At 39.3% G+C, this 13,850-nt stretch overlaps 1 protein-coding gene across 3 annotated transcripts in view; it reads right to left on the bottom strand.

Annotated features, from left to right (window-relative positions):
- The window catches only part of ppp2r3b (protein phosphatase 2, regulatory subunit B'', beta), a 41,389-nt gene extending 27,539 nt beyond the window's left edge, over positions 1-13,850 (bottom strand). For 2 of the 3 annotated variants that reach the window (XM_088352203.1, XM_088352204.1), the window contains exons 1-2: positions 13,301-13,850; positions 12,814-13,199 (exon numbers count right to left, since the gene is read on the bottom strand). In XM_088352203.1, coding sequence (XP_088208329.1) covers positions 12,814-13,164 — 351 coding nt within the window. In that variant the 5' untranslated portion in view covers positions 13,165-13,199; positions 13,301-13,850. The remainder of the gene's footprint in view (positions 1-12,813; positions 13,200-13,300) is intronic. The other variant, XM_088352202.1, reaches the window with a different exon arrangement.

Raw genomic sequence — 13,850 nt, 5'->3', positions numbered from 1 at the left:
CTGTGTGTGGGATTGTGTGTATGGGGATGGGAGGGGTGAGCACATTGGATCTGCCCTTTCCAGTTTGCATTCCTGTGTGCTCATAGGTTAGGTGGGGGGTAAGACCAGTTTTTGTAGCTTGCCCGCAGCGGCCAATCGGAAATACATATTTTCTATGATCTAGAAAACCCAATGATGAAATTTGAACATTATAAACATAAGATGCTATGTCTCTGTATTAATAGCAGAATGACAAAAAAACTAAATGGGGCCATTGAATCAAAACATAGCTTCCTAAGAAACGCCCAAATAAGCGTGACACATTCACTAGATGTACAATGTGTGTAATTCTAACTGTCGTGTTTCCCATATTATGCTCTTTTGTTTTGACTTCCCTCTGCGAGCTCAGGCTTCCAGCCATTCCACATCTTATTATAGTTGTTGTGCGACGGTGGAAGTAGAAGGGGGAAAGCAAAGGGACAGGTCATGTCAAATTCAAAGAATGATGTCCGAGGTAGTCTGTGACTATTAAAAGCACCAGGCAAGCATGGCTAGCGTCGGCGCTGTGGTACACTTCTGCCTGTAATACCCCAAAAGTGACAGCAGTTACATCAATTCTTCACAAAGTTGCTGATCCAAAGGTGTTGCCTTTCACACCCTGCCCCCTGCACACAAAAACTGTTTAAATTACACATGCTAGCTGCCACCACGTAAACAAACTAATATTTGTTACGATTAGGTTATGAACTTGCCTGCAGCTGTGCAAGTTATTTTTAGACTGACTGAAAAAGACCTACGTCTTTTCACAGCTTTCTGCACTTCCTATCATTCTCAATGCAGGATACTGCAGAATCAGCCCTCCCAGGCTCTTTGATACATTAAGCACTTTTTTCTGTTAAAGCTAATCGATTCAAGCCATACACTGATTTTTTTTTTCCCACAAAATCCGCAAATCACATAGAACTGTCATCTTGTGTTTGGTTTTGCTCGTCCAGTTTGGATGCAAACCAAATTTGAAGCCACCAGCAGTTTGATTTGTGTGTACAGATAACGATGCAGAATTGAAAAAGACCGCAATGACGATACCACATATTTAATTATGTACACATTTACAAAATAATGATGCCCAGTTTGACTGTAATGTCTTTTTGGGATAACTTAAGTACAATATTATGTTTATTTTCTGAATAGAAGATCAACATTACTATGGGTTTACCGATCAATTTCATGTTAGAGTCACGATCGTCAATACGTGCAGATCCAGATTTGGCTTGATTTCAGACAATATTGTAGCTATGAAATCGGGAAATCCTTAATTTTAACAGTCTGAATGAATATGCAACACCAAATGCACGCAAAGTACAAACAAACACGCTTGAACACAAAAGCGAATAAAAGTATAGTCAAATAGAAAAATGCGGGCCAATGTATTTGCAATCTGTGGCACAGGAATGTACAGAACACATTGGCTGGGACAGAGTAAAAAACGAGCAAACTGGGAGAACATTGGCATTTTTGGGGAGTATCTGAGGAGTGTATTGACTTATCTGCAATTGTTTAACTTTTATTCGACCAGCTGTGACTGTTTATTTTTCCTGCTTAGTCGGGCATTTAGCTCAAATTGTGCAATATTCACTTTATTCTTGTACCACTTACGGTATTCGATCTCCTCAAGTGATGGCAGCTAAAACAGTAAAGAAAGTTATTCTTAACGAGACAAAAAAAGTCTAACATTAAAACTCAAAATACAGTCGCCAGCAAACTGGGGCCACATTACACATACAAAAAGTAGGTAAAATAGGGCTCAAAGAAGCGTTGTTCTAGTTTCAAGTTTAAACAAACATGAATCGCTTTATGAAAGCTTAATTTTTTAAACTCAATGTATTTAACCCACCAACTATTTCCAGTTTGAGTAAATGTGTAGTAATGGGGTTCTTGTGACACACAAGAAAACTGGAACCTAACCCAATAATAGTTACACTCTGTTACGCAGAAGTGTACAAAACAGTGTGGAATCAGATATACAGACTGTTTCGAGTTCCACGATTGCAGGCGTGCTCCTTAACATGCAATAACTTGCATACATTACAAGGTTACAAGCAGTAAAAAGGAGGGTGAAGAATCAGTTAATACAAGCATACAGAGTGGAATACTGTGACGACGTCAAAAAGGGACAAAATTGGTTCTAAGGGACGGTCAGAAAGTATTTTTCAAGGAAGGCCAACATGGTGAACATCACGTGAGCAGATCAGCTGCTTCACACTAGTGTTCTCGCAACAACTGTCATGTCAGCTGCGCTTCACAGCACAAACAATACAGACAAGTTATGCTATGCTCAATCCTACGAGGCAGAAGGTACGGAAACTTTTCATTGCAGTGATTGGACTAGGAACAATAAAAGACAAAAACATTGGCGTCAATGACGATGGTCAACTTTCAATCCATTAAAATTGATTGGATTTATGGGGGAGTTTGTGCACGACGTGGCCACATGTTTATTTTTTGCACACGGGTAAGGAGATGGAGGACTCGGTCAAAACCAGACCTTTAACCAAGCTTTCAGCAAAAAGACAGTTTTTCAAATTTAGTGTCCCTCTGTTTACAAATTTTATAACCACAATTGTACATCATAAAAAAAAAAACCTCAGATTTCAAAACACGGTGGTAAAATTAAGCATTAAGTTTTAATTTCCTAGTCGCTCACTTGATGTGCTAGCATTTGCCTGTTAGTACCTGCGTGTGTGCGAATGAAATACTTTTTAATAAGTACGAATAAAGAAAATATAATAAATAATAGTAATAAAATAAAGAAGAGTGTCACAAAAGTATTTTAAAAATGTGTTTTGTATTTGTGAACACCAGATGTAAACATGATGTGGTTGGAATACAACTGGAAGCTGCTGGGAGAATTCTACATTAAAAATGTTATTTTGGAAATCAAGGAACACGAGCGGATTCAAAGGCCGAATCGTTTCTAGTCATCATTGACTTTGTAACAACTGCATTCGTCTCACAAAAACTTTCCTTAATATGATCCTTAATAGATTGCCCAGTATTCATCACCAACATAACAAACTTACAAAAATTATTAACACTAGTGTTGAACACAGACTAAATGATACTTAGAGTGTTTTCATTGTTGGAGACACGCAACACACTCAAGACAGTAGGAATGGGTATATTTATGGTCTGGCGATACAGTAGGCACCTCGGTACATAAGGCACAATATGACTGACTGTACCTTGATACATAAAGCATGATACGATAGTACCTAGATACAATTTTACAGGATGCAATATAGTACAAAAATGAATTGCTCATTAGTTTCTGTTCGGTACAAATGTGCAAGCATCTTAAAATCCTTTGAGAGAAAACATCCAAGGTTTGCTTAAAGAGTCGCAAAACAACCTATTAGAAGTGCCCCAACCCGTTTCCTTTAAGGCCACATACAGAATGAGTACAAAAGAATACTAGAACCACTTCATTTTTAAGTGAAATTTAACAAGCACACCATACTTTTATAATTTTCCTTTGTTTTGAAACAAACACACTTTTTATAATGTTTCCAGGCTTTTCCAGAAGTTAATAGGTTAAACACAGGAAAGTTAGGTAAACAACATGAGAGCAGTCAATTGTTCTGAAATTCACTCATTTGAATTTTAATTAACAACTTAGTGAAATCGTATGCACTTCTTAACAAACAAGCTTGTCCCGTTCCACAAAATGGCATCCTTCTGAATAAAGTCCTGCATAATATGAAATTGAAGTTTAGCAGGTTTAATCCTACATTGGAAAATTGAATGAGGTTGGGGGTATTTAGATTAGCACTGTTGCCAGGTCCGCTACTGCTGCTCTTAGTAGCCATGCAAGACCGTAATATAGAGGCCCGTGTGGTTTTTGCACATACAGTGGAACCTCGGTTTTCGAACGCCACTCAGTTCGAACAAATCGGTGTCCGACCAAAAATTTCGAGAAATTCTTGCTTCGCTGTTCGGTCAAAAAATCGGAGTTCGAACGCCGGTAATGGGTGAGTGCGTACGCTAGGGTGCGATGCTGAGCGGCGTACGGGTGTTTTAGCCCCTTATTATGCCTCCGAAGAAAGTCACTGCAAGCAGCAAAGTTGCTACAGGTGAAAAAAGAAAAGTAGTGCGTACAACTATTGCATTTAAGAAAGAAATAATAGCCAAATATGAAGGAGGTGTGCGAGCGCCTTCTGCTGACCACCAAAAAGGTAAGAAATCCTATTCATAAGATTACGATAACGCGAACGTACGATTAGCCTGGGTTAGCTTTAAGTTTACGTTAAACATTCAGGGTGTTGGAACGGAGCCCAACATTGAGCGTGTTGGAACAGAGCCCCCTTTCCAATGAACCGCTCACCACTTGTTGTGGAGACCCGGGTGCTAAATGACTTGTAAACGACCTGATTTTTTAATTTTTACACGTTCATGTTAGGGGAATCTTTCGTACGGAAGATTACGATAACGCGAACGTACGATTAGCCTGGGTTAGCTTTATGTTTACGTTAAACATTCAAGGTAAATATTCAGGGTGTTGGAACGGATTAAAACGATTTACATTATTTTTAATGGGAAAAAATGATTTCGGTGATCGAACAAATCGGTTTTCGAACAGGGTTCTGGAACGGATTATGGTCGAGAACCGAGGTTTCACTGTAACTTGTCCGACACATTATCCCTAAAAGTGAAGCATGGTTTCCTTTTGATGTGACTTGCTTTCACAGCAGCGGTTAATAGATGACATTTATGTTGATTTATCAAGTTTATATGGATTCAATACAGGTTTCAGCATTATCGCTAAATATCTATGAATCCATATTTTGAACCAACTCATACTAGCTAGCATCGCAAGTCTTAATTTCAGCTTTCATTTTTTATATTTGACAAAAAGTGACTTGTTAGGCCTGTTTCAAGTATTATCTATTTTTGGTACATTGCCATGGTGTAAATAAAAAGAGCAGTGTTTCCCATACAAAGTAAGTTTTAGTCGATTCCGCCAGAGTCTTATAAACTTGTATTATTTAAAAAATAAAATAACATTTTTAAATATATTCAAATGCAACACTTATCAAAATAACTTAGATTTATAAATAAATGATCCCAAGTGCCATGATGTGTATTTCTCCGTTATCTCGGTCTGTCAGAAGGCATCTAGTCATCCAGGACCCCCAATATTTGGTGTGCCATTGCCTTTCATAACTACTGCAGTTATGATTTATAATTTGCAATGGCACACATTCATCAGATCTAGCTTCTTGATTTTGCTCTGAATACACGCCAGATCAATGGGTTTGAATTGAAAATGTACAAAGTTTTCATCCAGGGGCATCGTCCCCGCACCCCCCTAGACTGTCCACCCACCACGGTCTCCCAAAATTCTATGTGAAACACTAAAGAGCCACTTTAAAAAAAGACAAATGCAGAGAACAGAAAAGAGGTCTACCTAGATTAGATGCGTAAATGTAAGTGAGGCAACCAATCAAACCCTTCCCCAAAACTGACTTAAATTGTCAAAGTAAGAGCTAACACTTTGAGAATTAGAGCAGGACTCCAAAATTTCAATGGAAATCTTCAACAAGCAGTAATGTACCGCCATGCCTCTGCCCGGGCATTCTGGGTACTTCACAGTGACACGGGACCGCTGCAGTGTCCAGTGTCAAAGTCACACCAGCTGCTGCGGGGTGCATCACTGCCGCATATATCAAATTTTTTCCACTAATCTGCCTGAGAATGCAGCAGTACACAGGAATCCATTTTGTTGTCTTAAATTAGAACTCTCCCCTCTGTTCCCCCCAGTTATAACACCACAGGCCCTTTAATATTGAGTGACACGTAGCCTTCAAATATCGTGGAACAATACTCTCAAGTGTTTCAAAATTATTCATTAAATTGTAAAGGCAACTGGTTGAGATAGGCATAACTATTGCGCAGGTGTAAACATGAAAAACGGTTTTAGAATAGTTTCTAAGGAGCCTGCAAAGAATAACATGACTGAAGCCATGCACATCTCCAACATTACAGGCTGGGGTGGGCAGGTCCTTACAGCGAATCATTTACTTGAGGGTTCTCACGAGAAACAACCTGGAACAGAAGCAGCTGGTGTCCTTCAACAAAGCCACTGTGCAGAGCATTCTGGCATATGGCATCACCGTGTGGTATGCTGGGAGCATGGCAGCAGAAGAGAACAAAACTAAGGGTAATCAACACACCCAGAAGATTATCGGCTGCTCTCTAACCAGTCTTGGGGACATTACCATCTTACGGTATCATCACAGAGCCATCAACATTTTGATAGACACACACCGCCTTGGCCACCAACTCTTTGACCTGTTGCCATCTGGTAGGCACTATAGGTCCCTCAAAACAAGGACAATCAAGCTCAGATACAGCTTCTTCCCCAGGGCCATCTCCACCCTAAACTAGCTCACAAAATTGTGAAAACATATCTTGGACTTATTTTTTTTTCCTATTTTTTGTTGCTGCTAAATGTTATTGCACAAAACTGAAAAGTATACTTTGTGACTTGTTTTTTTTTTGGTCCCAGATGTTATTGAACTTATTTTCATTGCACGATTTTTACTAGGGGTGGGACAATATTCTTTGGTCACAATTTAAATGGATCACGATTTTAAGGGGCCGATTCGATTAGAATTATGATTCTCGACGATTCCACGAGTATCACAATTCAATAGCATTGATGATTGCTTTCCTATAAAAACAGGCAATTTAAATGATACACTTCTGGGATGATAAACCACGAATGATGTTCAAACAATGTACATCATAAAAACAAAAATGTGTTCATACTATGGATTTAAAATTTATCGGCGCAACCCTTAGTTGTTGTTGCTCGCTTTTTTCCTCCATTTTCCACTTCGTTTGCTTTCCCACATTTTTACATAGCGGAATATGAAGTTACAAAAATCCACTCTGGGGAGAAACGTCAATTTTAAAAATTGCCCCCCAAAGATTTCTCGATATATACATGAATCAAATTTTTTTGCCCCAACCCTAATCGTCATGATACACTATTCTCTTTTTATTCACTAACATTGCACTATTATTATAAATAAGGCCAGTCTTTAAGCACTACACTGTAAATATTTTGTTCTGCCTTTTATTACATATGTATATTTCTTTTCTCTTTAAAGTCTGTATTAAATGTTTCCCTGGAGTTCCATGTCTAATCTTGTTGCATACAATGTTTCACACCTAATATCAATGACAATAAAGACAACTCAGTTCCATGCAATACAATTCAAAACAGGAAATCCGTGTTGTTACTTGCTGTCATTTTCAGCCAACAATAAGTTGTGAAAGGCCGCCCAAATTTCATGCATAAAATCTATTTATCTACCCTGGTCATAGCCCTCGAGAGGGCTGACTGACAGCAAGGCAAAGACAAAAAACAAAGAAAAAAAAAGGCAAAAAACACACACAAATATTTTTGGACCATGGCCAACCCAAATCCCAAACGTTCGTCCCTCCAGATGAAACGGGACACAAGAAGGCGGCCATGTCACTCGGGTCAGGGTCAAGTCAAGTCAAGTCACATTTATTTATATAGCCCTTAATCACAAAAATGTCTCAAAGGACCGCACAGGACTACAATTACAAAATAACACAATTACCTGATCTTAAACCAGCATGCGGGCAAGGAACAACTCAAAAACCTCAGTGTGAGGAAAAAAGAGAAACCTTGAGAAAGGACCTCACATGTGGTAATCCCCCTTCCAGGATTGACCAGGGTGAATTACAATTAGCATTACCGTACACATAATAGTAAACATTAGGTAAGATGTTGAAGATGTCCGGAAAGAGCATGACACCAACGACGCCCCCAGCCTGTAAACTAGTCCAGAAAGTCTATGACGGCCACGACTGCTGCTTCTGCAACACACTCTTCTGTTCAACAGCAGGGCCTGACAGCTTTCACTGGTTTACCCCTGACGCATCATACGGGTGCCCTGCCCATCCCTTAGGACACGTCTAAACATCACACTATCCTTTTACAACACCTCTTCACACATTCCTCTCACCAACAAGAGCTCTAGGTTCCAATATATTTAGACCTCGTTTCTGCAGTGCACTCATAACACCATCCATACACGTCAATCGCGGCCTTACTCTTGGTCTCCTTCCATTTACTTCTTCTCTGTAGATCATCTTCAACATTCGCTCCTCATCCATCCTCTCCATTTGTCCAAACCAACCGGGTTCTCTCTGATCCACATGCTTGCTCAGTTCCACTTCTACTCCAGTTCTGTCTCTCACAATTACATTTCTCAATCTATCCAATCTTGTCACTCCTAACATACTCAAACACTTCATCTCAGGCTCCAGGTCTTTGCACCATAAAACACAGTCGGCACAATCATACTCTCATACAGTCCTCTCTTAACATCCATACCCTTACTCTTGTTGCTCATCACTCTCCCCAGAGCACCCAAAACCTTGCTTCCTTGATTCACTCCGTGCACTCGCACTCCAGTCCACCAACTGCAGCCACATCACAACCCAAGTGCCAAAAGCTTTCAACTTGTGCCAAAAGCTTTCAACTTGTGCCAGCACCCGTCCATGCAACCTTATTTCTAACGCCATGCCAACTCCATCACGTGAACACCTCATCACCTTCCCAACAGTGACACATAACTTAGGCCGATCATACACTCTTCCAAACTCCACTACCAACCTTTTCAATGTTTCCTCTGACATAAAACAGGTGGATAATCGACCCAGTTATTGCCACAGGAGTTGCGGGACATTACATAGAACTGAGTAATATGTCTCGGTATTCTCATTTTTTTATCAATCAGGGCGATTACAATTTTGATTGATTTTTAAACAATACATCCTACACATATTAAATTTATTAAAACAAAGTTTTATTGTATGAAAATAAACATCCTTCGCCAAATGTTGAGACAAAATTGACAGATTTTAAATCACTTTTAAAACAAACTTAACGCTAATTTCTTGTGCTAAAAAATATAAAATAATCAATTGACATAATAATGTACATAATGTTCTATATAATCAACAACAGCTTTGAGTGATTCAAATTAAACTAATAAATTCTCAGTTTTATGTTTAAGCAATTTTCTACATTTTGGATTTTGAAAATGACGCACTAAATTAATTTGATTTATTGCTTCTGGCATTTCAAGTTTCAGAAAATAATTTTGTGTTATTTTCTTACTGTGTGTAAAGAGACAAACTGACCACAAAAGTTATTGTTTTGACAACAGCTTCTTTTTAGGCAATGTTTAATTAATCCACTTTCCCCCGATTTTTTTTTACAATTAATCCATTTTCAACATGTTTTAAAACAGGGCTAAATTAAGCAGCCCATTGGGCCCATAACAAATAATCGTTGCTTGAGTTAACAGGAACTTGAGTATAACTTTTGAAGTCTGTGGAACACACGCCATTCATATGCCACAAATACAATAATATGAACAATTGGGACTTCAAAGCAGATAAAAATGAGTTTAGGTTTAGGCTTTATTACTTACATTAATCGTGATCATTTTTTCGCACTGTCAATTTGAAGGAGAAAGGAAGTTTTGGATTGATAAATGCATGTAAATGAAACTACAAAATGTCTGGTATTTGACTACGGAAACAAATGTTGTTGTAGCTCTAGGTTGAAAAATATCAATACAGACTGAAGCCCCTAAAAACCAAGTCTGAATGAACTGAATTAATATATTTAAATTCAAGCATTTTCAAGGGTTTCAAGCACCTATATGAACGCTGTATGCAGTGCTCGAAACCACCCAAAATTCACTTGCAAGTGCGGCCAGAATTTAAGTTTATACACGGACGAAAAATATCTGGCAAAACACGGGTTAGCCTCTTGCAATGCGTTTTTAATTCATTACTCAGGGTTTGTTAATTCAAGAACGTTTTAAGGACTTCTAAAGCATTTTTTTTTTCGGTACCTGGCATCTTGGTCTCTTCGCCTACTCTTTTGGGCGCGGCACATAGGGGGCGATGACGTGATACAAACTAATGCCAGCTGCCGTTAGTCAAAAGGGAAGAAATGCAATAGCAAAGTGAAAACCACCAGAGCCGGTGTGGTGCGTCATTTTAAGCAGACGTGATTTTTTCTTCTTCTCTTTATGCATGGTCTATCAAGTCAAACTGCCTGAAAATATGGCAACAATTTCAAGCACTTAACCCAAAGTTCAGCAGTTTTCAATCCATGAAAACACGACATAAAAATGCAAGCATTTTCAAGGATTTCAAGCACCTGTATTGACCCCAATTACTTGAAAGCCAGTACATGAATCAGAGAACATGGTAGAGAGTTGCTGTACAACCAATTGAAAAAATTACCTGCATTGGTTCTACTAGTGTAAAAGTTTGTGTAGAGCCGTGGTATGTAAAGTTTTTACACGCCGTAAGTAGGTACTGTATGTGTCTAAGACGATCTTTCTTGTTGAAACACATGTCCTACTTTGCAAAACAAATGCATGAATAAGGTAAAGCCTAGAGGAGCGCATTCACCACCCGGCCTTTCTCCAGCTGGCTTCCTTCCTCACAGTCACTGTACCATATGTACAGTACGCACCAATGACCAACACTTGTCTTCACTGGCATCTCATCTTGGCAACAGAGTTAACATTTAGAGGACTCAAACTGAATTGTTGCACGCTTGCAAGAAAAATAAATTGAAGAAAACAAAAAGCAACATTCTGACTCGGGATGACAACTGTTCATGGGCGAGGCTGCAACGTTTGAAAATCATCTGTGTAATTAGGACTATTGAGAACCTCCTCTGGAGAAATCTTGCGTGAGTAGAAAACACATCGAGCAGTCCTCAACCTCTCCTGCGAATATCACAACTGACACATGGGCCTCCTATTTACAAGAGCTTTGTTCAAACCAAGACTTTGATTTTTTTCCTCTGGTGTCCACCCACCATCCATTTGAGCAGAATGGGTTTTTATTGAGCCAGATGGATGATAGGAATTTTCTATATGCCGTTACAAAACTATATTAACTAATACGATGAAAAAACAATTAAAAAAAACAACTAATAAACAAGCACATTTTTTTTAGGATTTTCCACATTGATTGGGAGTACGGTGTTAACTAATTTGTGTTTGTCTTCACTGCTTTCAAGTAAGTTTTTTTTAATGTTACCTTGTATAGTGTGCCGCAAGAAATTGTCCACCTTGATCTTTGTAAAAAAGCATGCCCACCAATATCTGCTTTCTCCATTGGTCAGCTGAGTAACTGTAAAATTCATCTATATCACTCGGCAGCAGCAGGTTACCATTTCTTTATTTTTATGCACTAATTATCTGTCTATAAAGGTAGTACAGACGCTCCCCTACTCACGACCATTCGACTTACGAAAAATGGTGGATAAAAAAAAATTAGAAATGTTTATTTTTTTGGTACAAAACAATACAGGTTACTTATACAAGCCTTAAACATACTTATACAGGGATCAGAATGGAGATTTCCATTTTCAGCTGAAATAGCCAGCGTCCAGGAATAAACCGTAGAACAGCATCTTTCCATCTTCGCAACAGTGCTAAAATTCGTCTTATGCTGTGTCCCAGTCTGATGCAGAGATTATAATTCATGCGTTTGTTTCCTCCAGTCTCGATTACTGTAATGTACTACTCTCCGGTCTACCCAAGTCCAAAATCAAGAGCCTTCAGCAGGTACAAAATGCTGCAGTGAAGCTTTTAACTAAGACAAGAATGTTTGATCACATTACACCGATTTTAGCTAACCTGCATTGGCTCCCTGTTAGCTTAAGATGTGATTTTAAGGTTCTGTTCATATAATACAAAATCATGTATGGAGTTTTTCCTTGCCCTCATGTAGGTTTTAGATCAGGGAATGGTGTAATAATAGTCTGTAATTTTCAATAATCTGTGGTCTGTGCAGCCCTTTGAGACTCCTTGTGATTAAGTGTTATACAAATAAACATGACCTAACAATGGCAGGTGTGCATAATAGTTTAAGTAAAGTGGCAAGTAATGTGCAAATATGCAAAGTCATGGAGGGTGTGCAGTCTATCAAACACTGCTTATTACATAGTCTGACGGCTGCAGGAAGGAAGGACCTGCGAAACCGCTCCTTCACATAATTAAGGTGAAGCAGCCTGTCCAGAGCATATACTGTGTCCTGCAGGGGATGGGAGATGTTCCTAGTCATAGATGACAGCTTAGCCACTATCCTCATCTCGCCTCCCCCTGAATATTTTCGCGAGACGCAGTGCCTCAAGAACTTTTGATGTTAAAAGTGTGTCTTGGCTAAACACTGCCATAGATGATTCATTGGCTATCCTTAACTTCAAAAATTGATGTTTTCAGAGCGTTTTTTTTTTTTTTTAAAGATTACAGTTGGTTGAGAATGCTAAATATATAGGTAAATCTAACTCACTAGCCTAATTGACCTTTCTGTTCAAGCAGCACATGTAAGATATACAGGTACATATACTATTCCAAACTTTGCCACATTTCAAAAACAGGCCAGGAACAATCAGTGGTGGAGAAAGCTTTCCAGATTTGTGTCTTAAGAGGTGCCTTGACAACCCAGGCAGTTAACGAATCCGTGAACATATCCTGTTCCGCATTACCCAATTCATAAGACGCATGGATACACCAGCAGTCAGCTGCAGCCAGAAAAGTCCCAGCAAAGTCAAAATTATTGCTCTGATCTTTTCTTTTTCAAGATTTTGAGTTAAAACAAACAGAGGAGATTCCTTGAAATCGCTCGCAAAAGATTGAATCATAAAACATAGGCTTTTTACCCGAAAAGATTGGGAGACTACACTAGATTACTCACCTTTTTGGTACTGACAGACCTCCGTGAGAGCCTGCCGTGTGGCCCCATTAATCGGGTGCCGCCGACGCATCCTGTCGGAAGGGTAGAGACACAAGGTGCACCTGTGTACACGTTGGGGTGGGCTGACTTTTCTGCCGAGTTCTTCTGGATTGCCACGTTGTTTTTCTGGTTAAAATTCAAAGTGCACTTCTCATTGATGCAGTCTTTGCATACATCAGCTCGATGTCCGCTTTTAATGAGGTCCAGGTAGTCTTTGAGCACCATCTGGGTTTTGGGATCACTTAACCATGTGAGGAGGAGCTCATCAACCTTCATCTTGAGGACTGGCTGAAGAACATGACTGGATGCCATTTTAAGAGAAGTCCAAGATACCACAGGTTAAGTGCCTACACAGAAATTACAATATCATGAATTTTTCATGTTCATTATTACTGTATTTGGTGGAATTACACTTTTCCTGAAGCTTAAAAACACGAAAATAACCTACCCTGACGGCGTGGTGCAGTGCAGTTCGACAGTGCCTATGGACCACTGGTTGCCGAGCAGTCGACCCTGTTTTCTGCTAATGTTACGCTATCACATACACACAAACATTATTGAATTTTAGCGCGTCGATGTTTTGAGCCCGCAGGTTCTCACGAGCTACCGCACATAATATTGGCTATTTTAAACACTGCAGTGGCAAATCACATCGTAAACTCAATGTACACGCTCTGCACAAAGACGGAAGTGCAATGAAATGTTAACAAGTGTTTTGGAAAGGGAGTTGATTTAAGTTAGCATTAGCCAGTTAGCTTTAGGAAGCAATGCTAAAACCCACCTACCCTGTAATGCACATACATTTCAAGCGCAGGGGAACCATGCTACCGTATTCTGTTCATTTTGAAATCTTGGTAAAGGTATGTTAAGTATTTTCAAGACACGAAAAGCAAAGTGTTTACGTGGTTCAAATGCACCCGGCTTCGCATATGTCACTACCAATCCGCTGCAACTTCTTCAAAATCGCGTTTCATTGGGACCCACACTGAGGTATCGCG

Source organism: Urocampus carinirostris, chromosome 14 (genome assembly GCF_059441175.1).
Source record: "Urocampus carinirostris isolate Australia breed hairy pipefish chromosome 14, RoL_Ucar_1.0, whole genome shotgun sequence".
NCBI lineage: Eukaryota > Metazoa > Chordata > Actinopteri > Syngnathiformes > Syngnathidae > Urocampus > Urocampus carinirostris.
Note: the sequence above shows the minus strand (reverse complement) of the source record. Positions and strands in the feature narration are given on the sequence as shown.